The 25,870-nt window shown below is 41.3% G+C and overlaps 2 protein-coding genes across 10 annotated transcripts in view; one reads left to right on the top strand and one right to left on the bottom strand.

Moving 5' to 3' along the window:
- Positions 1–9,259, top strand: part of fmnl2a (formin-like 2a) — a 59,335-nt gene extending 50,076 nt beyond the window's left edge. For 3 of the 9 annotated variants that reach the window (XM_030080600.1, XM_030080591.1, XM_030080599.1), the window contains 8 exons: positions 55–123; positions 216–296; positions 388–517; positions 612–775; positions 1,231–1,332; positions 2,037–2,132; positions 2,687–2,810; positions 7,064–9,259. In XM_030080600.1, coding sequence (XP_029936460.1) covers positions 55–123; positions 216–296; positions 388–517; positions 612–775; positions 1,231–1,332; positions 2,037–2,132; positions 2,687–2,810; positions 7,064–7,173 — 876 coding nt within the window. In that variant the 3' untranslated portion in view covers positions 7,174–9,259. Of the gene's footprint in view, positions 1–54; positions 124–215; positions 297–387; positions 518–611; positions 776–1,230; positions 1,333–2,036; positions 2,133–2,686; positions 2,811–4,002; positions 4,746–6,452; positions 6,553–7,063 lie in introns of those variants that run through there. The other 6 variants (XM_030080592.1, XM_030080596.1, XM_030080598.1 and 3 more) reach the window with 5 other exon arrangements.
- A 159-nt stretch (positions 9,260–9,418) lies between these two features.
- Positions 9,419–24,831, bottom strand: prpf40a (PRP40 pre-mRNA processing factor 40 homolog A). Its single transcript, XM_030080601.1, has 27 exons — positions 24,748–24,831; positions 23,895–23,975; positions 23,624–23,767; positions 21,436–21,519; positions 20,883–20,901; positions 20,773–20,792; positions 20,589–20,630; positions 20,300–20,410; positions 19,977–20,097; positions 19,630–19,654; positions 19,120–19,335; positions 18,343–18,448; positions 16,638–16,702; positions 16,374–16,538; positions 15,258–15,366; positions 14,959–15,109; positions 13,942–14,075; positions 13,347–13,461; positions 12,866–12,957; positions 12,573–12,689; positions 12,183–12,320; positions 11,923–12,018; positions 11,747–11,833; positions 11,532–11,622; positions 11,376–11,437; positions 11,128–11,283; positions 9,419–10,466 (listed from the first exon to the last, which is right to left on the bottom strand). The coding sequence occupies exons 1-27, from the start codon at positions 24,748–24,750 to the stop codon at positions 10,377–10,379; spliced, it is 2,640 nt and encodes an 879-aa protein (XP_029936461.1). The 5' UTR covers positions 24,751–24,831; the 3' UTR covers positions 9,419–10,376.
- Between the last annotated feature and the right edge of the window lie 1,039 nt (positions 24,832–25,870).

A 25,870-nucleotide genomic window follows, 5' to 3' on the forward strand; every position in this document is an offset into this window, starting at 1 on the left:
TTACCAGTTTGATGATACAAAGTGAAGACGCCTCATCGTCTCATTTGTCCACAGCAACTTCATGCAATCATCGCAGCGTCGGTGTCCATCAAGTCGTCACAGAAGCTAAAGAAAATCCTCGAGGTAAGTGCACCATGACCCACTGACTGGACTGGATGTTGAATGAATAAGTTGTTTTCTGGCACGTTTATTCCACTGATGTTACTTGTTTGCAGATTATCTTGGCACTTGGAAACTACATGAACAGTAGCAAAAGAGGAGCAGTTTACGGTTTCAAGCTACAAAGTTTAGACTTGGTAAGATACTTCCTCCTGCCGTCAGGATAAGTCACTGTTTCTTCACAAACGTCTGCTACACATCCGTCTCGTCTCTTAAATTCCCCCGCAGCTACTGGACACAAAGTCGACAGATCGTAAGTTGACGTTGTTACACTACATAGCCAACGTGGTGAAGGAGAAATACCAGCAGGTGTCTCTGTTCTACAATGAGCTGCACTATGTGGAGAAAGCGGCGGCAGGTGAGTTCTGCATTGCACATGTATTTGCTTTGCTGTCTGTGTGGTTGCGTGTGTGTTTCTGTACATCAGCGTGTATGTGTGTGTGTGTTCACAGTGTCGCTGGAGAACGTCCTCCTGGATGTCAAGGAGCTGCAGAGAGGCCTGGAGCTGACCAAGAGAGAGTACAGCATGCACGGCCACAACACCATGCTCAAAGACTTCATTGCACACAATGAGGGCAAGCTCAAAAAGCTGCAGGACGATGCCAAGATTGCACAGGTAACCTTGGCACATTATTGTGCCACCACCTCAAGGGCGTTATCCCTTCCACTGATTCTATTTATGGCAATAAACAGCATTTTAAATTCAGGGCTCCCATGGGCCTTATAATTTCTGAGAAGTCCTGCAGAATGAAAACAGAATAATATTTAATGAGACGTTTGTATGTTAAATGTCTGATGTTTAGTGGTTTGGATCAAGCAAAAAACCCTCATGGTATGTTTATATAGGTCATGGAAATTCAGCGTTTTAGGGACGGAAAGTCAAGGAAAAGTCTTTTTTCATTTGACATGCAATGGGAACCCTGTAAATAACAGTGTATAAATGTTCTCCAAGTAAATCTGTTGTCTAATTAGATACTTTTAAATGCTGTTGAAACATATCTTTTAACAGTACTCTAGGATAACGTAACGTTCAGTAAGGTGATGACAGCGTGTTGTGGTTTTTGTTGACAGGATGCCTTTGACGAGGCAGTGAAATTCTTCGGGGAGAACTCCAAAACCACGCCGCCTTCCGTCTTCTTCCCCGTGTTTGTGCGATTTGTCAAGGCTTACAGGGTGAGCTGGATAATCATCTACGACACACAGCCACAGTGACCCGGGAGACACACACACACACACACACACACACACACACATAAACACACACCTGGCCAGCCAGTTGGTTGTAGGCATGTCACCCTTAGCTTGCGTCAGTGCAGCTTCTGGAGAGTCTCCGGTTGCTAGGAAAGCTTTGTGTGCGTGTGCGTGTGCATGTGTGTGTGCGTGTGTATGTGTGGCTAGACGTATGTTTGCCTTCTAGTGTGGTCATGATACCCGATGTCTGACTTCCATGCCAATTCTAGGTTTGATGTCTGTAAAGTTCATACTGCAATGCAATACCACAGCAAACTACAAAAAATCATCCAGCAACTCTTTCACACCAGTTTGGTCGACCAGTTGAGGGTGACCAGGACCTACGTGAAGATGTGGTGGATTGATTGATGCTGTTGCCACATTTTTAGCTCTTTGACTCCAACTGTCAAGAGCCAGACTGATGCTCCATTTATCTCACTCCTTCTACTTCTTTTAAATATTCCAATCTGAGCCTGTGGAGGTGACACTGAATCACTGAATTCAGTCTTTTGCAGCGGTGTTAAAGCCGTATGAAAACTGTGGTTATCATGACAACACCTATGCACTCTGAGATGAAAAAAGGGCATTTAAACCATTCAAAACAGAGTGTGTGTGTGTGTGTGTGTGTGTGTGTGTGAAACTTTCAGCAAGCGGAGGAGGACAACGAGCAGAGGAAGCGTCAGGAGCAGATGATGATGGAGAGACTTCTAGAGCAGGAAGCCATGATGGAGGCAGACCAGAAGGTAAACCTCTTTGCCCCCCGCCTCTAATTTACAATCCCCTCTTCATCTCCTCTCCCTCCTTTTTTTTTTATCCTTATCTGGCTCCCTCCTTGGCTTCACCCCCTCCCCCCTCCACCTTATTAGGGCAGTAGGCTACCGTGGATCAGGCAGGCCAGAAGGTAAGCCATCCCGGCCCCCCTCAGACTCCTGATGGCAGGATCGGCTGTGCTCTGGCTGCCTGCTGCCTGTAGTTATATTAGGTTTTACAGCCAGAAGCCCTGCTGGGCCGCATCACATCAACTCAGGATCAGCAGTGATACTACTTAAACGGTTCAATTAGCTCACGCACACACACACACACACACTAATGCGCACATTAAGAGCTGTATGAATTAGCTGCATAAAAGCACATTAGTGCTAAAGGAAATGATGGGTGGGAGAATCCTGAAGATTATACTATAGTGTTTTCAAGAAATAGTCCTGGCTGAGAGTAATAGTCATTAATGGAAGGCAATTGACTGTGTGTGTGTGTGTGTGTGTGTGTGTGTGTGTGTGTGTTTGTTCATCCTCTCCAGTCTCCATCTCATAAGAGCAGGCGGCAGCAGCAGGAGCTGATCCAGGAACTCAGGAAGAAGCAGGTGAAAGACAGCCGCCACGTCTATGAAGGCAAAGATGGAGCAATTGAGGACATCATAACGGGTAACCTCACTTGGCGTGACTCCAGTCTGTCTGACACACACACACACACACACACACACACACACATACACAGGGCGCTCTGCATGCAGGCCTCACCTGTGCTCTACATTCAGTCATTAACAAGGGATTCTAAACCAACTAACAATTAATGCAACTCTTTCATAATTCAGCCGTCAGGTGTTTGGTACTTTACTTAAAATGAATTAATCATCAGGTACAAACATGCACTGACAACCCAGCTAATCCAGTGACATTCTGAGTCAGCTCAAATGTGTGTGATGATCATTGCTTACCTTTTCCGCTTGTCGTTGCTTCGTAACATCAGTTAGAATGGGCCTGGGTGTGGCTAGTTTGTAGAACAAGGTGTTATCAAACTTTTTCATGTTCCCAACCCACCAAGCTGTAGATCCCCATTTGAACTCATTTTGCCTCAGAGACTGCGCTGTCAAAAGATATTTTGGCTTGTGTCAGGCTTTAACTTGTGTAGGTGTCATGCCTGAACGCTGACAAATACATTCAAATTGGTGAGATCAAAATGTATTGCTAAAGTAATCACATACATTTATTATATTATACCAAGATTGACCGAATTACCATCAATTAAAGTGAAATTAAACTATGCTGAGGACCCGCCGGAGGCCCCTCAAGGACCCCTGGAGGCTCCCAGACCCCACTTTGAAAACCAATGTCCTAGAACATTAATTGATAGCATCACTTCACATGATCCTCACATTACAGCATGGATCGCTTAATCTTCAGGGAAGGAAAAATACATCTTGAATTTGCAGAGGAGCGATGAAACATGCCTTGGGGATATTGTAAATGTGTTACTCGTGGGAAGACGCCCCAGGCAATTGAAATTCAGATTGAGCCAGCAACACCTCCTGGTCTCTGCAACAACAAAACACTGTTATAGTTTAACTAACGAGGCCAGAAAGACTGTCTAGGTAAAGTTTTACACAGACACATTGAAATATCTTTGGGTTCTCATGTGTTTAGCAGCCCACAAGGCCCTGGATAGAGCTTAACCTGCTAGAATTCATTCTCCAGAAACATCCCAGCCTCGCCCCCGATGCTGTTGTAGGGTATTTGCTGAATGCTAACAGTGCTAAACCCCTGTAGCAGTCTGCTCTTCTTATATTGTGTTTGTCTTGTCTTGTCCTGGCTGTTGTTCCTGTTGTTCTCAATGCAGTGCTGAAGACAGTGCCCTTTACCGCCCGCACAGCCAAGCGCGGCTCTCGGTTCTTCTGCGAGCCCGCCCTCAATGAGGAGTACCATTACTAAGCTTATAGAACTCTGTCTCTTCTGAAAGGTTGCTGGAAAACACCGTTCTTCTCCTTTCGCCCTCTCTGTTTGTTCACACCTCCGCTGCCTGTGTGCTCCCCTCACACTCCTCCCCTTAACTCAGCCCTGTGCATGTTTGTGCTCGATCGTGCCCCGTCACGACTGGTGAGACGGCCGTGCCTGTGTGCGAGTGTGTGTGTGTGTGTGTGTGTGTGCATGCAGTTTGTGGGTTTCCTCCTTCCGAAGCATGACGGGACGGTGGGGGTAACAGTTTTCTCCCCTCCACCTGCATGAGGTGTGACGCCATCATCATTTCATTCACCGACACTGTGTGCATTATTATCCACCACAGCAAACCATAATGTCACAGAGGGAACCGTCTCCAAGGTCGCTCTTATCTGCACCACCAGGAGAGTGGGCTTGTGTCAACACTGTGCACTCTCTCAATCTGTAGGGTAGTGAACACAAGGAAGACGACAGGTGCCATCTAGTGGCTGCAGTGTGAACAGCACGGACTAAGTTCAGCATTTAGATCAAATAAAAGGAAATTTAACCCTCTGAGACCTACGAGAAGTTTTCTTTACTGCTATGAAAAATATTTCAAATGAATAAAGCACTCTATTTTAAAATTGCTACGTTTTTGGTCAGATACTGTGGAGTCTTTTAGTTATTTTAAATATGTTTAAAATATTGTCTACTATTTGTATATTGAAAAACTTTTCTCACAATTGCCATACATATTTTTATATATGTAGTCTAAGACTGACTTTTTACAATTCTGTTCAACTTTTTTGTTATTTTTATATTTTACTCTTATATTTACTCGTTATTTATTACAAATTTTGTGTTTTGTACTTTTTGTAGGTGAGAATGTGCTTTCCAAAAGAAAAGCAAAAAAAAGTGCATCTTTACAGGCCAAAGTAGTAGTAGTTTAAGTCTTTTAAAAAATATTTTATATTTTACTTTTTTAATATCATTTTAAAATATTTTTGAATGACATTTTCTTACATTTGTATTGTACAAAATTTTTTAAGTTTTATCAACTTTATAAAATATTTTTAATACTCATCACATCTATCTATTTATTTATTTATCTATAAATATATATATGTATATGTCTGTAAATTTTGTAGACAAGAGTCTGTGCTCTTTCCAACAAAAAATTGCATCTCCGCAGGCCAAAGTAATGACTTTTCAATATTTTTTTACAGAAATAGGGGGAGTTTTAGTGATGTCTGTAGGTGTCAGAGGGTTAAAGCTGCACTCAGCTTGTTGCAGGCCCATACTGTACCATGTAGTGGTTGTAGTGGTTGTAGCTGTAGCATGAAGCTTCAGGTCCAGCTTCACATCATTACGGCACACGACCCAGCTGTCCACACGACCAGTGCAGCTGACTCCTCAGTGCTCATGGTGTGTAAGTGCCTGTGGCATTATACCTTGCTTTCCTGTGTTAATCATGTGTTTCCATGAAAACCTAATGATGTGTGTTTTCATTGTCACATATTACTGTTGGTGCTACTCTGGCCTCTTGCATGCTGATTGCTGTTGCCTGCTCCCTACCCACAATGCACCTCTGCTCTCCCAGTCATCCTCACCATGTGCTTGGCTCTGCCACCTGCTGATAGGTCACCTTCCTGTCAAAATGCCTCCGTGCAGACTGGCAAGCTAGACGGGGTCACATTCACTAACGCGCTGCATGATGCATGACATGTACTTGTGTGTTGTGTTTTTTTTTTTTTTTTTGCATTCCAGCACTCTGTCTTCACAGTCACATTGTTTTTCACTGAGTGCTGCTACCATGCAACCAGGTGGATTCACTGAACGTACTCTTAATTATCAGTGATTTATTCAATTAATTTATTCAACTCATTTCATTGACAGTCAGTGATCACCTGGGTGCATGCATGCTTTGGTTGGATTTTGGTCAAGATGCTATTAAACATTAACAAATGTGTTGTCTTTTGGGACTATGTTTGTTTACTTGAGTTCATAACTCCTCTGTACTCTAAGTTTGAAATGGGCTCTTTCTCTGTCCTGCTGGTAGCCACCCTGCAAAGCAGTCTGGGTTTAGCAACACAGGAAAAAAAAAGAAAAAAAAAAACAAACAAAAAACAAATAGAGAAGCTTTTATCCTCCACTGTCCCCTGTGCCAGCTTTGCCAGTGCACCGCCTCCAGCTCTGTCACCTCCCCTGCCCTGTTGTGGCTTTGTCCCAGCAGCCTCCTGCCACGTTGCTCTGCCCTCGTCTAGCCGCTTCGCTCGCCCCGCGCACTCTGCAAGGCTGCTGTGAATTATTAGGGTGACACGCTGTGGTCATCCTCCCCATTTTTAACATTCATTTTGTCTTCTTTTCATCTAGCCCTAAAGAAGAATAATATTACTAAATTTCCCAATGTCTACTCGAGGGTAAGGAACTCCTCCAATAGCACTCCTGTAGTGGTGGATGTGTCCCAAACCTGGCAAGCATCTCTTTATTACCTCCCTCTTTGTTTCCCTCTCTTCCTGCTAAGGTCTCCCTCTTCTCTTCTCTTCTCTTCTCCTCTTTCACCCTCTCCTTTATCCTAGAATTATTGCATGTCTGATGATGAAAGTAGTTCATAAATTGCCTTTTTCATTTTTTTCTTCACCCTTTGTGGCTAAAACATACATTTCACAACGTTTGGCTTATTTCTATGGGGAAGATGCCTCTCTGTTCTACAAGAGGCATGTAAAGCTTTCCAGATATTGGCAGAGAGGCTTGCAAACTGAAACCCTGTGAGGTCTTTTCTGTGGCCCGTCTCAGTCCTAACACCTAGAGAGAACTGGCCTTGGAGGTTTTCTTTTTTTTTTTTTCTGTGTAGAATTCAAGCTGCTTTGGGTGACAGGCTGCCAGCGCTCTGAGCCTGTGGGCTCATCAAAAGGCCCTGACAAGGTGACTGACAGCTCTTTTATCCCCCTTGCCCCCCCTCTCCCCTCCTTCCCTCCTCTCAGATCTGAGGAATCAGCCTTACAGACGAGCAGACGCGGTGCGGAGGAGTGTCAGGAGGCGCTTTGATGATCAGAACTTGCGGCCAGTGAACAACGCCGAAGTGGTCATGTGACGAAGGAATAGTGCATGTGCTAAGGGGGGGGAAGAGGGGCAGGATGGGTAATGACAGAGAGAGTGAAAGAGAGAGAGAGAGAGAGACAGAGGGTTAGGATGGAAGTGAAGGATGTCAAGTGAAAGATGATGCTGAGAGTGTAGAGATGATTATGTACATATATATTACATAAGAATACACAATGTGATGTTGTTCCATGTCAGCGGTGTAGTAGCAGCTTCTCACTATGAAGGAACTGGGACGGTGTGAGACTGAACTGAGAGAGAGAAAGAGAAAGAGAGGTGTCCGAAAGGCGGTCGACCTGGAGAGCCAGAAAAAGCCAAGTGCCTGAACTTATTTTTGTTGTGATCCAATGTCATTTTGTCTTCTGTTTTTTTTATTACTCTCACTTCAAGCAATACAACTCGACCAGGCTTTAATCTGTAAGACTTCCTGCGAGGTGTAAAGTGGGGACACAAAAGTGGGGCTGCCGCAAAGCGCCCCGTGAAGAGATGCTTCCTTGGAAAACCCACGTAGAATGTATGGGACACTCCCTTCGTCCCGCTGCAAATATTCCTCCTCTGGGGACCGGCTATGAAGCTCCGTAGCGTCTCCACAGTACATTCCGGTGCTCTGTCCATTCCTCTTTAGAAGACAACCATGTGCTCAACTAGCACTTTTTTTTTTATTCAGCCTCACTAGCTTTTCAACTTTTCCTAAAAGGGCTGATGAACAGACGTGCGTTAGTGAAGACTTCAGCAGTGATCCAAAACGAATTTGAAGTATGGAAGTACTTAATCAAGAGATAAAGAAAGTGATTTTCAAATAAAGACCAGGCTAATGTGAATTGTATATAGCACAGTCTCTCCATACCGGCATATACTGACTTCTCACTCATCAGTGTTACTACGGTTAGTGGACCAAGCATGAATTTGTAGTTCTCAATCTGTAGAACGAGGCTTTTAGTAAAACTCATGTGCCATCCATTTCAAAAATTGCTGCAGTAGTACAGCAATGATCTGGTTTCTGGGAACAATTAACCCCATGGCTGCTGAAAAGCTCCTAAAGTAATGGTAGTGTACACTTTCAGCCGAGTGTAATGACTGCAAAGATACTGAGGCCTACTAGACGAACTCATTGTCAAAACTGGATCTACTTTTGCATTTTATCTCAGAAAACTTTTTTTTAAAAAAAAGTTAATCACAATTTAGGCTACTGTGTCTGCTCACTTATTGTAATTTTAATGTATAGTATTTAACCACTGAAAAGTTTTCCTTTTAGCTTTTTGCTCGTTTTTCCAGCTGACGTGTGTCCATTGTTTTGACAGCACCTCGTCATTCAAGACATGGCAAAATAAAGTACACAACACACACAAAAAGTTTTCTAAATGTACAGATATTTTGCTACAAACCATGTTTTTTTTTTTTTTTTTTTACTTAATTCAGAACATTACCTGGTTAATATTGTAAATATTGTTTAAACAAAGTTTTCAACGCCCTGTGCTATACAAGTTGAATGTTATTTTAACTTATAGTTTTTGTTAACGTTTTGTATATTTAATTAAGCCAAAACCACTGGCTTAAACAATTAACGGAAAGATGATAGTGTGTTAAATCAGAAAGCCCCACTGTCATGCAGGAGGCACTGGATCACTGAATTTGCTTGAGGGTGTGTCATAGCAATATCAAAGCCAGCGCCATAAACACACAACTTACTCTGATTTGCAGTCCATATATGCATATATTTACATTTTAACTTCATGAACAGATTTCACCTTGTAGAAGTGACACTGTTGCTAGGTTTTATCATCTGGCGTGTGTGTTTTGTGGCTGTGTGATACACCCTCGTCTCTGGACCACAGATATCTCCACTGAAGCATGTGCTGCCACTCATGTCCTTCTCTCTGTGAACTTCACTGCCTCCATAGGCAACGTTTCTCTTACTGGATAATACTGGCATGTTTTTTTTTTTTTCTTCTTCATCAGAAATGTATTTTAGGCATTTTGTGCTTATTACAAAATACTTTAAAATAACATGCTTTTTTAAAATTAGGTGATCTGAGATTTTCAATGAATATGATCAAATAAACTATTTACATTAAGTACAAGATTTTTTGTTTATCATGAATCACTTATTTTCAGGTTGAAACTGGTGTTGTGGCTGGGAATTTCCAGACTTCTGTGGTAATTAACAATTTTTTTTTTTTTTTTCCCCCAATTGATGACAAGAGACCAGACAAAATCAATACATGAAACAAACAGGTACAATGACCAAAATGGTTAATTTTTTCAGCATTCTTTCAAGGATAATTTCATGAACATTTAAGAACATTACTCAATCGTCAATGTAACCTTTCATACAACTTTGAATTTAATGAATTCATACTGGGCACCGAGTCTCTTTTTCCTTCTCTCAACTGGTTTATCTATTCATGAAGGACCGTATTCCTTTATCTGACAGCTCAGCATGATCACTAGCGGTGCAATACTTTAAGGCCACACACACAAAGGTTTAGTCAGAAAGCTGTAACGGTATTCCTAGCAGTAGCTAAAATTAAGAATAGAGATGGGTTGAACTTTAAACATGTACTTGAAGAAATTAAACCACAGACCTTTCTTGTGTAAAAGGTCAAGTTTGACTAAAACCTCACTGGATCCTAGAAGTTTCCAATTAGAAACATCATCAATGAAAATAGTATTTCATTACATGTAGAGATATAAATTAGAGAATTTCAGTAAATGCTCCAATCAACATTTTACTTGATGAATCCTTGGCCATACAGCTTCAATTAAGTTAAAAGGTTTCTGCAGCACTGGCCATGGGGACGAGTGTCTGCGTTCCCTCAGCAGATGATTTCTGGTTTGGCCACGCTTCACAAGGTAGAGTCAGTCAACATGGCGTTAAGATTTGCTTTTAATTGAATATCAAAATTGTTGGTGAAGGAAAAACATATACAGCTACAACTGACTAAAAAATATATCTAAAGCATAACAAAAGCAAAAGGGTTCTCTGACATGTCACAGTAGATCACCCTATTATCAAATTAATCAGTCAACAAGTACGCATATGAGCTCAGTGTAACATCCCCAAACAGAACAGAGGAAGATGTTCCCCTACACGGTCCATCCAGTGCGATATGAGCTGAACAGTCAGATGAGCATGGGAGGGAATGCATGTTTGTAGAAGTGGACGATGAAGATGAAAGCACAGCTGAAGAGGGCTGATCACGGTGCGTCAAGCTGTTCCAGTAAAGTCCTCCTCCTCTTCTCCAGCTCTCCTTCACTCAGCTCGCTGCCTGAGGTATCCCAGCCACCCTGAACGCAACATAAAGGGAACCAGTGTTGTAATAGACGCAGAGGCAAGAAATCTGTCTTGTGTGTTTACAGGCCAAAGGGGCTGGTAAAACTCAAAATTCAGTTTCACTATTTGCTGTTTCACTGTTTGCTGATGGCTGGTTACCTGCCAAAGTGGGTAGCCACACATAAAGATTAAGCAAGTTTTGTTGTAGCAATAACTCAAAAAGCGTAACAGTATTGCCCAAACTTGCTCCAAATGGATTGGTCTTTCTATGTAATCTAGCTATCTATCTTTATAAGATGTACATGAGCACCAGAATGTGCAACACAGTTTTACTTTCTCTAAATCAATTTTCAGTGATCAGCACCTTGCAATATATCCTTTGTGTGCATTGCTTTTTCTTTAAATATAATACCTTTTCACCCATCTAGCAGTAGGAAAGGGGAATTTTTTTTAGATAACATAAAATCCTTGAAACCACTGAGCTTGTCTTGCCCTAATATTTGGCTAAGAGGGGTCAGTTATGTATGGTTTTAAAATTACATTACTTCATTGCTCATATCTGCAGCTGCTTAAGTATGAAGGTAATCTTGAAAAATTAATGTCATTAAAAACTCTTGTGTGGACTGCATGGACAATTTCAGCAACTGGTATAAAAAAAAAAAAAAAAAGACCAACCTCCTCTTTGGCTGCTTTCCGTTTAGGAGACTTCTGTTTGGAGTCTGAGTGACTTTTTCCCCGGGACTTGTCATTCTCTTTATCTTTCTCCAGGTCTTTTTCACGCTTCCCGTCCCGCTCCCTTCCTTTTTTCTCGTTGTCTGACTCAGGTGATGCCTGGAATGTATAATAACGATCAGTTTAAGTACACGGGCATTAAAACAAATGCAAAATTGTAAGTGGACTCTTGAGCCCTCCTGTGTACTTACAGATTTGTGGCGTCTCTTCTTGCCCTTCTTCTTGTGCTTCTTGGACTTTTTATAGCTTCTCTCTAGTTGCAGAAAGGAAAATGTTACATTATAGTACTGCATTTTTCCCCAAGAAGATTATATCATCCATAAATGTTTGCTGTGAGAAGCACTCACCGGATTCTCCACTGGAAGACCGGTCAGATGGGGACTTTGACTGTGACCTCTTCTTCTTCTTGTGGTATTCATCGTCCTCAGACTCTGAGCCCTGCAAGACAGCAAGGTAGAGACACATCAGGAGATCCACTCCTCCAAAACCATGACAGCACAGTGCACAGAGCTTTGTAAGAATGAACAAAGATTTTGAACAAGATTCGGGGAGGTCCACTCACCGATCGAGAGCGAGACCGTTTCCTGTGGTGTTTCTTGGACTTTTTGGAGTGCTTCTTTGTCTTGGAATGGTGATGCTGGCATTCATGCTGCAAAGATATGACATATAGTCAAATGAAGATGATCAAGATTCAAATAGCAGCCCATTGCCATTTAGATAAAGTCAAAGATGCCTTACCTCCAAGACATGCATGAAGTCTTTGAATATCCTTTTCCTCTCTGACTCAAGAGTAACATCTTCAAAGGCAGATTCTTTTAGGAATCTTTCTCGGACCTGGGATGAAAACAAAAGATTAAAAACACCAAACATTTACAAATGCTGAATTGCACCTTACTGACAAGACACTCTTTATTACATTTCCAGTAGAGTGATATGCCCAAAGAGAAAGGCACTTGAAGCTGTGAAACCAAAGGAGCAGAATGATTATATGAACATACTCCCTCCCATGTGGCCTCTGGCTCCAGCGGTGGTGTGGCCTGCTTCAGCATGCTTTTAAAAGCTGCCTCCTTCCTTTTCATCTTCCTGGCCTCCTCCTTCTCTCGTTCCCTTTCTCTGGCCTCAGCCTTCTCCAGTAACTGCAGAGAAAAGGTTACAATGTTCATGCTATTAAGTTAACAGTCAGTTCACTTAAAAGTAAAGCTTTTATTTGATATTCCTGTAGCTTAATTCAAGATAACTATTCTGCTTCTAATAAACATCTAAATGGTGGCTGACTCATGGAAATGTTGGCTTGTAAATACTGTTTGTGAGCATCTGTGTTCATCTTCAGGAGCTGTGGAGTCATATTAAAAAGGTAATGAGGTGGAAGGTATGGACATGAGTCTTACACTGTTGAAAGCCAGCTTAATGTTGCCTGCATCCAGAGTGGTGGCTCTCTTGTCTGAGCTGATGATGGATCCAAAGTCTTCAAAGCCAGTGTTAACTTCAACCAAGAAACCCTTATCCTGGCAGCAGATGGACATTCAAGGAGGGAGAATGAAAGATTAAAAGGGTATGGCAAAAGAAGATAAATTTTAAAAAGTGTAAGTGTTAAGTGTACAATTTCCTGTGACCTATGCCAGACAAGGAAAGTGTGTTCCCCATCAGTGGAACAGGCACAATGATTAAAGTGAGATCTCACCTTAAGAATATCTTTAATAATCCTCTTTTCATCATGATAACGAGCCTTCAAGTCCTCTACATAAAATTTGAACAGGTCCAGGGGAGTGGAACCTGTGGAATGGACACCAAAAAACACAAAATGTTGATATTATGTTATGTGCAGCAACAGTACAACAATAGATGTGACAGAACATGGTAAAAGCCCCAAAATGTCAGCACATCACAGCAGGGATGAAAGAGAAAAACAACAATCATTGGGGAACGGAGAGGAAAACAGCATTTCATGTGCCGTGTGTTTAGGAAAAACATAAATAACTCATCTTGACGAAAATAACCACTGAGAAAGAATGCATGACTGGAGTTTGTATTTACACCCTGGACTGTGTTATGCCTTTGTTTCTGTGTGTTTGTGTGATGTGTTGTGTATCTGCCTGACATGTCCACGTGCACCAGAGCATTCTGCTCAGAGACGTGTGTGTCCATGTGTCTTGCTGTCCTACCCGGCTGGCCCAGCATGTTGGCAAAGCGGATGTCCGAGCTCACGGTTGGGTACATCTCCATCCAGGCAGACATGGAGTGGAGCTGACCGTGATCATGGAGCTCATCCAAAAATTTCTGTGAGAGGGAAAAAATTAAAACATGAGTTCCAGACAGCTACTAACACCACTAAGCAGAAGTCACAGTAGATGTCACTCAGCAGGAAATCTTACTCTTATGTTTACTCAGAATTTGTACTGCTTTTCCAATATTGCTGGATTATTAACATTTTAAGAACAACAAAAAATGAATTTCTTCAAAATTCAAAGCAAAATGAACAGAGGCATAAATAACTGCAGATATCTGATATAAATGAACTGAGTTTGATTCACCCTTGCCTGAATGTGAGAAGCAGCAAGTCAGCACATCCAACTAGAGCTATATAGAGCCTATAACTAAATGTGATCCTGTGAGTGACTGAGTTTCCTATACAGCCCATACAGGTGCTTTGCAAAAATAAATTTTGAGTGTCAGACAGGCTTTTCTTCTTCTGACATGGTGTCTTCTGTTTGGGAGTGCTGTGACATACAGGGGAAACGTCCCTTCACTCTTGCTCACCTGGAAGGCCTCTCTGTTCTTGCGCTGTCGTCTCCTCTCCCTGAGAAGAGTCTTCTGCTTCTCGTCCTCTTCCTCCTTCTCCAGGGCCCGGATGTGCTCCTCAAAACAAATAAGGGCATCCTCCTTGTCCATATCTGTCAGCAGCACAGAAGACCATCAACAGAGACAACTCACAGAGTCTAAACACATTAAACAAGAACCAAGTGCACCTACTTGTATCTCAAGCTAAGTTGTGCATTTTAGTATCCCTCCTCATTTAGAACATCTTAATTTGTGTATGGACTGTCATAAAACTGAATAGTAACAGTTTTACTATAAAACGTGATATAAAATCCAATGGTCAGTTGCACCATTTCAAATTTTTTCTATCACGAAAACTGTTTATGATTTGCACATTTATAACAAGCCACGGTTCTTGCAGTGCATACTGTCTAGCATCAACGAAGGTCAGCATCAACCAGTCAAGTCTCCTTAAGGCTACCGATGTGTTGCTCTTGTATGTTTTTTTTCTTTTAAACCTGTAATAGGAGGCCCGAAAAATATTTTGCTGTTTACTCTTATCTGCCATGTGCAGAAGTTTCAAACCTCCCATGGCCACAGCATTCATCATTCATAATGCTTGTGTTGCATATTTAATGCTGACATATGACAATGGTTGTATTATTACTGTAATGCCCAGTTTGACTGATCATTTAAGCTGTGATTTTTAATACAAACCATGATGAAATTATCAAAGTGTATTACTAATTATTTAACATTTTCAGCACATTTTATCAATACTGTGATGATACTAAGAAACTTTTTTTGCCACAAAAGTCATGATTTTTAATTTTCAACCTTTCAAGGGGCATGTCCTACATTTTTAAATGATTATGCATTTTCAACCTTCTGTTATATAGAGACATAGATATGTGATAAGTGACATGACAAGTGACATATTATATGGTAAGTGACAGTAATAAATTGTGTTTTTTAACAACAATTGCTAAATGAAGAAATGTATGTGGCTGATCATACTCTGCAGCTCTTCATCCTCTGCAAACGTGGGGTTGTCCAGCAGGTACTGCTGGGCCTCCGACCATGTGGTGCGGAAGGTGACATTGGCCATGTTGTCCAGAATGTTCTTCAGAGCCTCCCAGTTCCTCTTCCTCAGCTGCTTGGCTTGTTCCTGGAACACCATACAGTGTGCAGCACAGTAAAGCAAACTGTTACATCCACTGTTACATCATCCTGATAAACATGTTCACCCCTGTAAAAGACCCATTAACAGCATGAGAAACATGAGCAATGAGCTGAACTGTACATCAAGATCTAACCTTCTCTTTCTTAGCCAGGTAGAACAAGACATCTTCATAGATCTCCAGTCTGTCTCTCTCAGGGACGCAGCTCCACACCTCAAGCTCTCCAAACATCTGCTCTGCTTTCCTGGTTTGAAGACACAGACACAGAAGACTTAACTGTTTAGCATACTACCAGTGACAATTATCCACATGAGGGCAGCATTTCATAGACTAAACTCCTTCCTTGCACATTGTTTTTTCATATTACGTAGGTCCTAGTATGCTGTGTCCATGTGATATGAAATGGGAAATATTAACCAACACTTAAACATAATTACAGACAACCTGCTGATGAAATAAGGCTGTCAGGATCTTTATGTAGCTTCAACAATCCCACTCTCTTGATCCATATCTCAAACTTGACACTCAGCAGAACCAAAAGCTGTGGTTGACAGCAGTGACTCTTGAGGGGACACGCACATAAAGGTAGTCAGACAGCCCAACTGTCACTCTCCAGCTGAGCGTTGTGTGCCATCCCAGAATACAGTCCCAGTCACCACAAGAACCCTGGTGCCAGCTGCACTCTGAAACTGGACGATAGTCAAGGTCACCAGTCAATTCATGTGTCCCCTCTGGCAATGAGGGTGACTTTCACCCAGACACTCAACTGAAGAGTGCTCATTATTCTGGCTGTCACACACACAATGTACAATCGAAACTAAAACTTTATTTATGTAGTTAGCCTAATCTTCTCTGTACATCTTTCAGTTTTACTAGCCTATGTATTGAAGAATGAAAAAATCTGCCTAATGTTATATGCTCCTAAGCCCTGCAGAGCCACCAGGATGCAGCATGATTCTTAAGTCTACTCACTCACTAGGTTGTGACCTGGCAACACTGTGTTGTGGCTGCAAATGGAGTACGTACAGGCCTAAGTGACCAGAGTGTGAGGTGCATGAAAAGGTCAACGTAACTTAAGAGGGGGCTGCAATAACAGAGCAGTAACTGTGTGATGGTGTGTAACTCATGCAAGCCACATATGACCTTTCATTGATTAGATGTACATAATCATATTGACAATTCCGGGAGCTACAAATCAATAGAGGTTCAAAAAATGTGTACACACAATTATTACGAGACGACTGCACTTACTTGTATCTAGTGGTAGAGGTCATCTTCTCGTGGTTCTCCAAGAACCTCTGAAAGGTCTCCTTGGACTCCTTGTATTTAATCCTAGCCTCTTCCTTTTCCTCTTTCTCTGTTTGGACCTTATAGGCATTGAATGCCTGCTTCTTCTCACTCAGTTTTGGAAGGGCACTTCATTGGTGAAGAAAAGCAGGATTTGTGGTTAGAATTTGGTACTGTCCTCATTTCCAATTTTATTTAAACCTGATTTGTCTCAGGAGAACAGGGTACCTGTAGCGAGGGTCGTTGATAATCATTTTCATAGCTTGTTCCCAAGAGGCATTCGATGACACACCCTGAAATCCAAACACCATAAGACTTAATTAAAATGTGAAGGGTCTGTGTTACACCTTATATTATGACTATATTCAAATCCTTAAACTGAACAAAATACATTGACATAGACTTTAAACAACACAACAAATAAGGAAAGGGGGGATCATTTTAACACAGAGATATATTTGAAAAAAAAAAAAAAAAAAACGTGAGACAGGAGTGGGAATGGGCTGTGTCAGGTGGGGGTGGACTGAGCTGCTTTGGCTCCTCGCAGACAAGTCGATGCATTTTCTTAATTACTAATACATGCCAGGTTAAGAGGTGTGGAGTGCCAATAATTCAAAGAAATGCCATCGAGGACTTATGTAAGTGCCCTTTCTGCCGCTCGCCTCTCCCAACAAGTGAATCCTTCATCCATTATGAACCGATTCTGAAGCGTGCATCTGCCTTGTCAGTTGTCACAGTTATTCTAACTCACTGAGGCATGCCACTTTCTCTCACTGTCTTAATCCAAGGCAGCCCTGTGCCTTTGATCCAATACCGCTAATCATAAAGACAGAGCCATTAAGATCTTGCAGGGAAACGGCGAGCAATCTCAGAGGAGAGCTTTGTGCACCAAATTAAAAAGAACCTAAATATAGCAACACTGATGGCGGGCGGCGCTGAGCCACCTTGCCACCAAACACAACACATCCACAGCAACAGGAGGTGAAGCTTAATAATCATACTAAGGCCTCCCTGGGGCTCCTGAGGGGGGACAGGGATTAGATACAGATCAAAATGCAAAGGCTGTGCTAGTATACAGACATTATCAGGTATGACCAAACAGGTGCTGGACAATCATTTCAAGGGTATGAAAAAAAATGAACATCAACAAACTGAATTTACAGGCTCTTCATAAAATCTTTGACAGGGACATCAGTATTTAGAAACACAATTTGCTGACAATAACCTTAAAACTCAAATCCAATCTGTCTGTTTAGGACTTAAATTAAAATGAACCAAGAATTGTAAACAAATGTTGAACAGACTAGTAACTTAACTCATTCATTAGACAGTTTTAGTGATGTCTGTCAATCTTTTTGGTGTAGGGAAAAAAAATTTAAAAAGTTAATTCCAGTGACTGACGCTCGCATGTTGAACTTAATGGCTCCCATATAGTTTTATCATCTTCTCTTATCATCTAATATCTCTCAAAGAATTGGTTAAATATGAGTATTAGTTAAGATTGTGACTGGACCTCATATCCTGTGGTTGGTTCACATTGCATTCTCAACCACAAATGAACCACACTTCACCAATTCACCTGGAAATGGACAAAAACTGTTTTCAAAGCCAACAGAATGTCCCCAAGTGTCTTACTCCAAATACAGAAAGCTGACATTTTAATAAAATGTCTCACTGTAGAGTGAAACCTGTTTACCAGCTTAAGAGACCTGTCATATTGAAGGTAGTACTTTTTATTAAATGAAATGTACTGGACAGATTTAAAAATTTCAATATTGATGCCATGTAAAACATTTTCAACTGCTTAATGTAAATCAACATACATACACACAGTATGGCCTACTGAGATAATGCAGCTGCTCTATTCTCCCAGTGTTTGACCCAGTTCACTTGAATATTAATCCCATCTGACAGTGTGGCTATAAAGACTCACCTTCTCCTTTAGCAGCTCTTTAAAGGCCTGTTTGGCCTCTTCTTTTGTGTTCCACTTGTAAGTCTTCTTCTGAAGTTCTGGGCGCTCCTCCTTGGTAACATCAACACTGAGGATAAAAAAAGATACCATTTGATTAATTCAGCTACGTTTGCATGTAACATTTATCACAGTCAGCTGATGCTCTTATCCAGGGTGACTTACAGTGAATGCAACAATAGAAAGAGGTTCTCTTCCTGCATAGGCAACATTACAAGCGGCCAACATTAAAAAGCATAAGTGTCAGAATCACAGTGCCCAGAGAATTACTGTGACCCTTATAAGAGGTAGGATTACTTAACGTACAGAGAAACAAGTACAGTGCTTTTATATTTAGAGTATATAGTGGAAAGTAATAATACATGATCATTACAAAGAAAAATACCATTTAACTGAGGAAAAAAAAATCCCTTGGAAAATTTCCACCTTTAATTGGTTTGGGTTCACAGAAAAACTATTTTCAGACTCTGTGAAATTTTCCAGGTTCAGATTGAGCAGAGTGTGCATTTTCAGATCTAAGAGAAAGTGTAAGAGTGACAGGAAAGAAGAAAGAGAAAGAAAGAAGAGAAGACAGGCAACACTGGTTATGTATCCACTGATACATTTAGTTGACAGGGCGCTGTGTGTGCAAACCACATGACGTTACACGATGGCCTTGCTGTCTCTGTGAACCCATGGTTCTGGCCTTTGATCATCTGAGGACCGAGCAGTTCATGTCTCTGAAGCAGACAGCAGTGTTACCTGGCTGCCGTTTCCGTGGCAGCTGAGCTCTCTGGGGCAGCCGCGGGTGCATCTGTGGTGTTGACCTCAGCTGTGTGATGCATGGCCGCCTGGGACAGGTGCTCCTCTGAGACTGATGTTGCGGTCTCTGCCTCCATCACAGTTGCCATAGTGGCAGTGGGATCTGCTTGCAGAGCAGGGGCCGGGGTGGTGCCGGGTGCCACAGCCTCTGTCGTTCTGCAATCAGACCAATTATGAGTGACGGGCCCAGCCATACAGCATGACCGGCATGTCAGTTAGAATCACAATACAATGTCAGTGTGTGGAATGAAAAGGGTCAGCTCTCACATGTCAGTGAAATATATATAGGCATGTTTATAAAAAAGGAATAGGTTTTTGACAACAGAAGAAAAAATGTTTGTCTTTCATCTTCTTTGACAAGTGCTGTATGTGTTGTCGGTAATGAGGGTTTTCCAAAGTGGTGATTTGTAAGCAGTGCAAAGTAGCTGAAGGTAAACAGGAAGCTCTTACCCGTTCTCCTCTGCTTTGATCATGGCTAGAATAGGCAAAAAGAGATGGCTGTTAGGGTACTTGTTTTCATTTCAAAGAACACTGCAGGTGAAAGAGAAGCACAGAGATAAATGCACTGAAGGAGCCACCATGTCTCTCTGTATTTGTACATTAATGATGCCCAAAACCCCTCCCCTCCTGCCACTGAAACTGTTGGACGTCACTGTAAGTAAAACAGGCCAGCGGTCAGCCATCCATCCTAGTTTTAAAGGCTCATCCATGGAGTGTTGTCTAATAATAGACTTACTTAATGCTACACCACTGCCTTTCTCACAACAGGCTTGTCACCATAGTCAGCAGCTCTTTACCTTCCAGATCCTCTAGTTCTTTGGGTTTGGTCCATCTGGACTCCTTAGTCTGGGAGTTATAGTAATAAGGCTTCCCTGTGTCTGACTTGTACTCCTTCCAGGGGCATTTGGACAGCATTTGCTGCAAGAAAAAAGAGAGAGTTGTTCCAGTTGTGATAACAATACAGATGTTACGTTTTCCATGAAAATACAACTCAAATAGAATACTTGTAAATGCACCATTCACATTTAGATGTGAGTGAGCAAGTGAGTGAATAAGTAATTAGTTATCCATTAACCATTTCACAATGGCACATGATAATGAGAAGTAATGAATGTTTTACTTCTGCAGGAGATTTGAGATCATCTGGTTTCTCCCATGTGGACTGCTTGGTCTCTGTATTGTAATAATAGGTCTTTCCATCCAGAGATTTGTGCTCTGTCCACAGGGACTTCTGAAGAGGAAAACAACAAACAGATAAAACAGTTACAGTGGATTATTAAATTAAGTGGTTTAAAAAAACAAACAGCTGACCTTGACCCACAATTACAGGTCCTAAATGAATGGTTTTAAGTCTGAAAATATGATATCCACCTCTCACACCCATTTATCTTTTTTAGATGTGCACAAACCTTCTTTGGCTGTTCTTCCTGTGGAGAGCCATTTGTAGTACTCTGCAGGAGAAAAGAACAGATGACACGGTTGATCGACTGCAGTTATAAAAAAAACAAAACAGTGCTACTGACATGAATCCAATAAAATCTTACATAGATGCTTCAGGTTAATGTGTACAAAGGAAAATCAGGTTATACTTACAGATGTTCCAGGTGCAGCAGCTGTGTAGATAAACACACATCAATAAATACTTCTGAAGAACAAAAAATAACCTAGAATATGATTTGTGAATACATGATGAAAGGTCTCACCTGTGGACTCCACACCAGGCTGTGGAAATGACATTCTCATTAGTGAATACAGATATCAAATTTTCCCCTTTCTCCCCTTTCCCCAATGAAAATATGTACAGATCTGTGCTGGAATTCTACTTCAACTCGTAACAAACACCAATTAATCAGCTTTGCAGGAAACAGACTCCTTACTTGCCCTAACGGCATCTAGACGAAGTCCGAACAGTTGTCTCATGTCAAAGACACGACACTTTTACATGATGTAATTACAATCCAATAACAAAAAAAACAACCAGACAAAAAAAAAAAGGTAGAATGGGTGATAAATAGCATGGTTATGGTGCAACAAGAGACAGAACATTTAGCCCTCTGATAGTGAGGGGTTCAAGTGTTACTAAAGTCAAGTGTTTACTAAAGTGTAAATCTTCAATTTTTCATAGGTTTACATAAGTTCAGTTTAAACACTTTTCAGAGTTTGTGCAAATGCACAAGTTCCCACCTGACAGATTGCAAACTATTTTTATCAAGTGTGAAATAACACTGATGCAGAAGAAAATGTGAGGCAAGTTACCGGTCCTGCTGGTTGTATTGCCGCAGCTGGCATGCGAGGGGGCATCATCATCCCTGGCATCATGGGTGGCATCATGCCTGGCATCTAATAAAAGAAGCATCATGAAATATTCATCTGACCCACTAATTTCCATACCACTTGGTACAGGCAGAAGTACTAAGACACAGTGTGAGACAGGGCGTCTGTGTGGAAAGGCTATGTGCAACTAGGGGGGACAAGGTGAGACAGCAACTGAGTCCGCTGAGCCTGTCTGACGGTGTGATGCCACAGCTTGTTCTCTGGGAAGCAGCGACGTGCCAAACTACAGCCCCTAACCACCTTTTCAGACTTGTGATGCTGGCAGCTCGATTCGACACCCCTGCACACAGACATCACACCTTTTATATGCATAACAGGATCACATATGCTCGCTACAATTAGCTCAAGGATGCTTATATTCATAATCTGCTGCTACTGCTGAAATAACAGTATCAATACATCATCACTATTCAGTCATTGAATTAATGACACAGCTATCAAAATGAATCATGCACTACAGGACTTTTTTCCACCATATGTTAGCTGCGACCAGCAGCTCTACAGCTCACACCGTCCATCGGCTAGTTGGTCAGTCCACAAAAATTTCACCACCCTTTCGCTGCCAGTTTTCACACAAGGAGGCTGAAATTTGGCATGGAGGTCAAGCATGTGTGTGTATGTGTGTATGAAGGTGTGTTTGTGTTCATGCCAACTGGCTAAATGGGGGCAGGGCAACGGGAGTGGCCTATCACAAAAAGGTGCATAACTTCTAAACAGACTCACAAAACATGGCCAAAATGTGTAGAAAGATACACATACACACATACAAGTATACAAACAAACTATTTTGCCACATCTCCTTTCATAACTCATGAACTGGTTGTCACAGACACTTCTGGGAGGTATCACAAGACTCAGCAGAGTTCCTTTTTCATCAGTGAGGGTTAGCCTATACTTTAGTCTCACCCCCTTTCATAATAGAGCCATGCAGGATGCGTCACTGGACAAACGCATTTTTCTACCTTTGATGCTGAAATTTGCCATGGAAGTCAAGTGTTGTGAGGTTCCAGTGCTGTGATATTTTTCAGGACACATGGAAAATACCAAAAAAACACATTTTTTTAAATACTGTCAATTTTTTTTCCTTTTATGTGCCACCACACCACACATAAGCTTCTGGCACAAAACTCATAGCTGGTAATCACTTGATGTGTCAACTATGAGATATATTTCAATAACTTGATGATCGTGAGCAAGTCATAAGAAGATATCTTTGCCTTTCTGAAAGCAGAATTTGATCCACAGATGATGTTACTCTTTCTTTTGGACTGTGGTTAAAGTTTGATCAAATATAGCAGTTGAGTTGGTTCTTCAAGTCACTAAATACCAAATGAGCTGACTGTATGATCATGAAACTCCCTCAGGTCCTGAACGACTGAGCTGCTCAAACACACATTTACAGACTGCAAACATAGATTTCAATAGTCTGAATTCTCAGTGGCACAAAAGAAAAATAATTTCTCCCGCCAATATATCCGTGAAAGAACACTGTGCATGTAATGCATAACAGTAATGATCATCCAGTTTGCAACCAAACAGGCACTGCTGTGGTTCCTCCCTTCTTTTTTCCCTTTGTCGATCAACTAATTTTTTAGTATTGTTGCTACTAATACTAATACTAATTATTAGTATTAGTACAGTAGTGTAGTCACAAATATACCAACTGTGACAGTATAGTATTAGTAGCCATACTAATACTACTTCTACCATTAATAACAACACTTTTACTATTTCTGATAATTATCAGACCTGCACAGCAAATAAAAAAATTCAAACAGCCAAGTGCCTTTACTAAAGTAAAAATATGTGCCTTCTTTGTTCATGCTATGTTTTGGAAAGAAGAAGAGAGGTGAGTATATTTCCATAACCTTTGTGGGTACACAAACGCTGCAACTTAAAGTGAAGCTTATACATAAAATTGTCTGAGCCCGTCTACTATAAATAAACTGCAGTTTTAAACTAGATAGGTTGCACTAATTAACACCTCAAATGTAATCATTCTGCATAATGAATAAGGAAATTGGACTACTCTGTACCTTAATAAGTGCACCAAAAAAAAAAAAAAAAAAAAAAAAGTGACACATACTTAGAGGCTTGCTGCAAAACTCACCTGTCCCATTGGAGGTCCCCCCATTGGTGGCATCATACCAGGGGGCATCATACCAGGTGGCATAGGAGTCATGCTGGGAGGTCGCTGTCCCATAGGGGGCATTCCCATGGGAGGGAAATGAGGCGGCATTCCTGGAGGTCCCATCTACACAAAAAAACGACGGGTAATTTAATGTGCGTAGGCAATTCACTGCTCTCAACCGAGCCCTATATAGAAACTGGAAGCAAAAGGTGAAAACTAAATATCACAAACATCTTTGTCACCAACTTACAAAAGGGGGTGGCATCCCTGAGGGGGGGACACCTGGATAAGGTGGCGCTTGACTTGGGCCATTATTAGCCTCCGATGAAGACTGTCATGAACAAGAGACCACACAGAGTTAGCCAACTCATAAGAAGCCATAGCTGTGATAACAAATTAGAGAGACAACAGCATGTTTCTTTCACTAAGTTAGCATGTGTTCTGTTTATTATGTCTGGCAGCTAGCTAACTACTCGGACAGTAAAGGTAGGCCACATTAACTGTGGAAACTCGGCTGCTCCATTTTGTCTAGCGCTCAATGGTTTAATAAGGTGGCAAACACTAACTTGTTTTACATAAATGAATAACTTGGCTCGGTAACCTTATTGGTAACTTGCTAATTAGTAGTAGATGAAGTCCCGCTGGAGACTCATTCATTTACCCGGCTCGGTCTAAATTCTGGTAACATTAGCTACACACCTGCTGTAAAATTTAGGTCTCTCGACCTTGTGTAACCTAGCAATACATGTTATTGGCGCATAGTTAATTTGTGACTACAAATAAATATATCTGTTGCTTAGCAATGGAGCTAACTAGGTAACAATGTTCACCGGTGTAACATTTAACGTTACTTTTCTAAGTTACGAGTTACATTTCCAGGACATAGTCTGAGCCACGACGTTGTATGTATGCCGCTTATTTAGCCGGCTGCTAACACAATCTGTCAATCCGGTTATTTTTAAAAACACGCTGTCATTATTAGACCTTGAGGAAGAGAGAGACAACGACAAGTAAGTCTACAGTACTTAAATAAATACCTATAACACATTTCTGATCTGCAGTTTACTGTGAATAAAGTAGTAATTTGAGAAAGCTACACTCACCATGTTGACGAGGAGAGCTCCTGAAAGGAACTTGGTCAACCGACAACAACGAGCAACGCGATTGGTCAGTTTTCCTCTGAGCGTAGAAAGGTCAGAGGTAACGCTTCTGTCGCATCATTTTGCGTAGGCATTACGCAGACCTGCGCTGCAACGCAAAGAATGACTTATTTTGCAAACTATAATTAGCATTTGATAATGTATATATTAAAAAGGATTTGAGGAATAACTTTGACAATAAAATTTAATCTATAGGAGGTCTTGTTTAACTACTTATTGCCTGAATGTTCATACCTGGATAAATGTATGTCATTACTGCCCTAACTCTACTAAAGCACTCTGAAGGAAGCCATGCACAATTGAGGACCATATTTCACATCTTTGCTTATGACACCCATCAATTTTTAAACCAGTGATTACTGCATGACACCATTACCACATGTGACATTTTCTTGTGTTATTTTAGATGTTGTATCAGGTGCCCATCTGAGAAGCGAAAGTAGCCGGTGTTCAGACACAGCAAAATTACCTTGGTGCATTGGGGATAATTCGTTGAACAGGTTGTGATTTTCCAATTATTGGCCTCTGTGATACAGCTGTCCTGGCTCTGTGGCTGCAATGAGCCCTAGTGTGGGTGGGAAATTGGAAAGTGGTCAATCTAGGCTTTATACCTCCTTAAGTGCCATTCACACTGTTCATGTTGTCTTCAATCTTTTCCTGTTTTTGGACAATTACACCCATATTTAGGTCGTTTTGACACAGAAAGCACATGATGTACACATGATCCTCTTCTTCTTTTTCTTCATTTCCTCCTCCTCCTCCTCCTCCTCCTCCTCCTTCTTATTCTTCTTCTTCTTGCCATCCCCATATGAGGCCAGACCCAGTGCATTATTTCATACAATCCAGAACAAGGTCAAGTAGTAGCTCACCCATTATGAGGCTTATTCAAACAGAAAATGAGTCTGATGACCTGATAAACATATTGATTTTAGAGAGACAAAGGAAGTATTGCCATTTTTTGCTGTTACCACTCTTCACAGATACCATAAATACTCAGATGTTCAAATCACACATCCAATATCATCCCAAATAAAGACTAATATTAGCATTAATATGTGATGTGGAG

This window comes from Myripristis murdjan, chromosome 21, assembly GCF_902150065.1.
Source record: "Myripristis murdjan chromosome 21, fMyrMur1.1, whole genome shotgun sequence".
Taxonomy (NCBI): domain Eukaryota; kingdom Metazoa; phylum Chordata; class Actinopteri; order Holocentriformes; family Holocentridae; genus Myripristis; species Myripristis murdjan.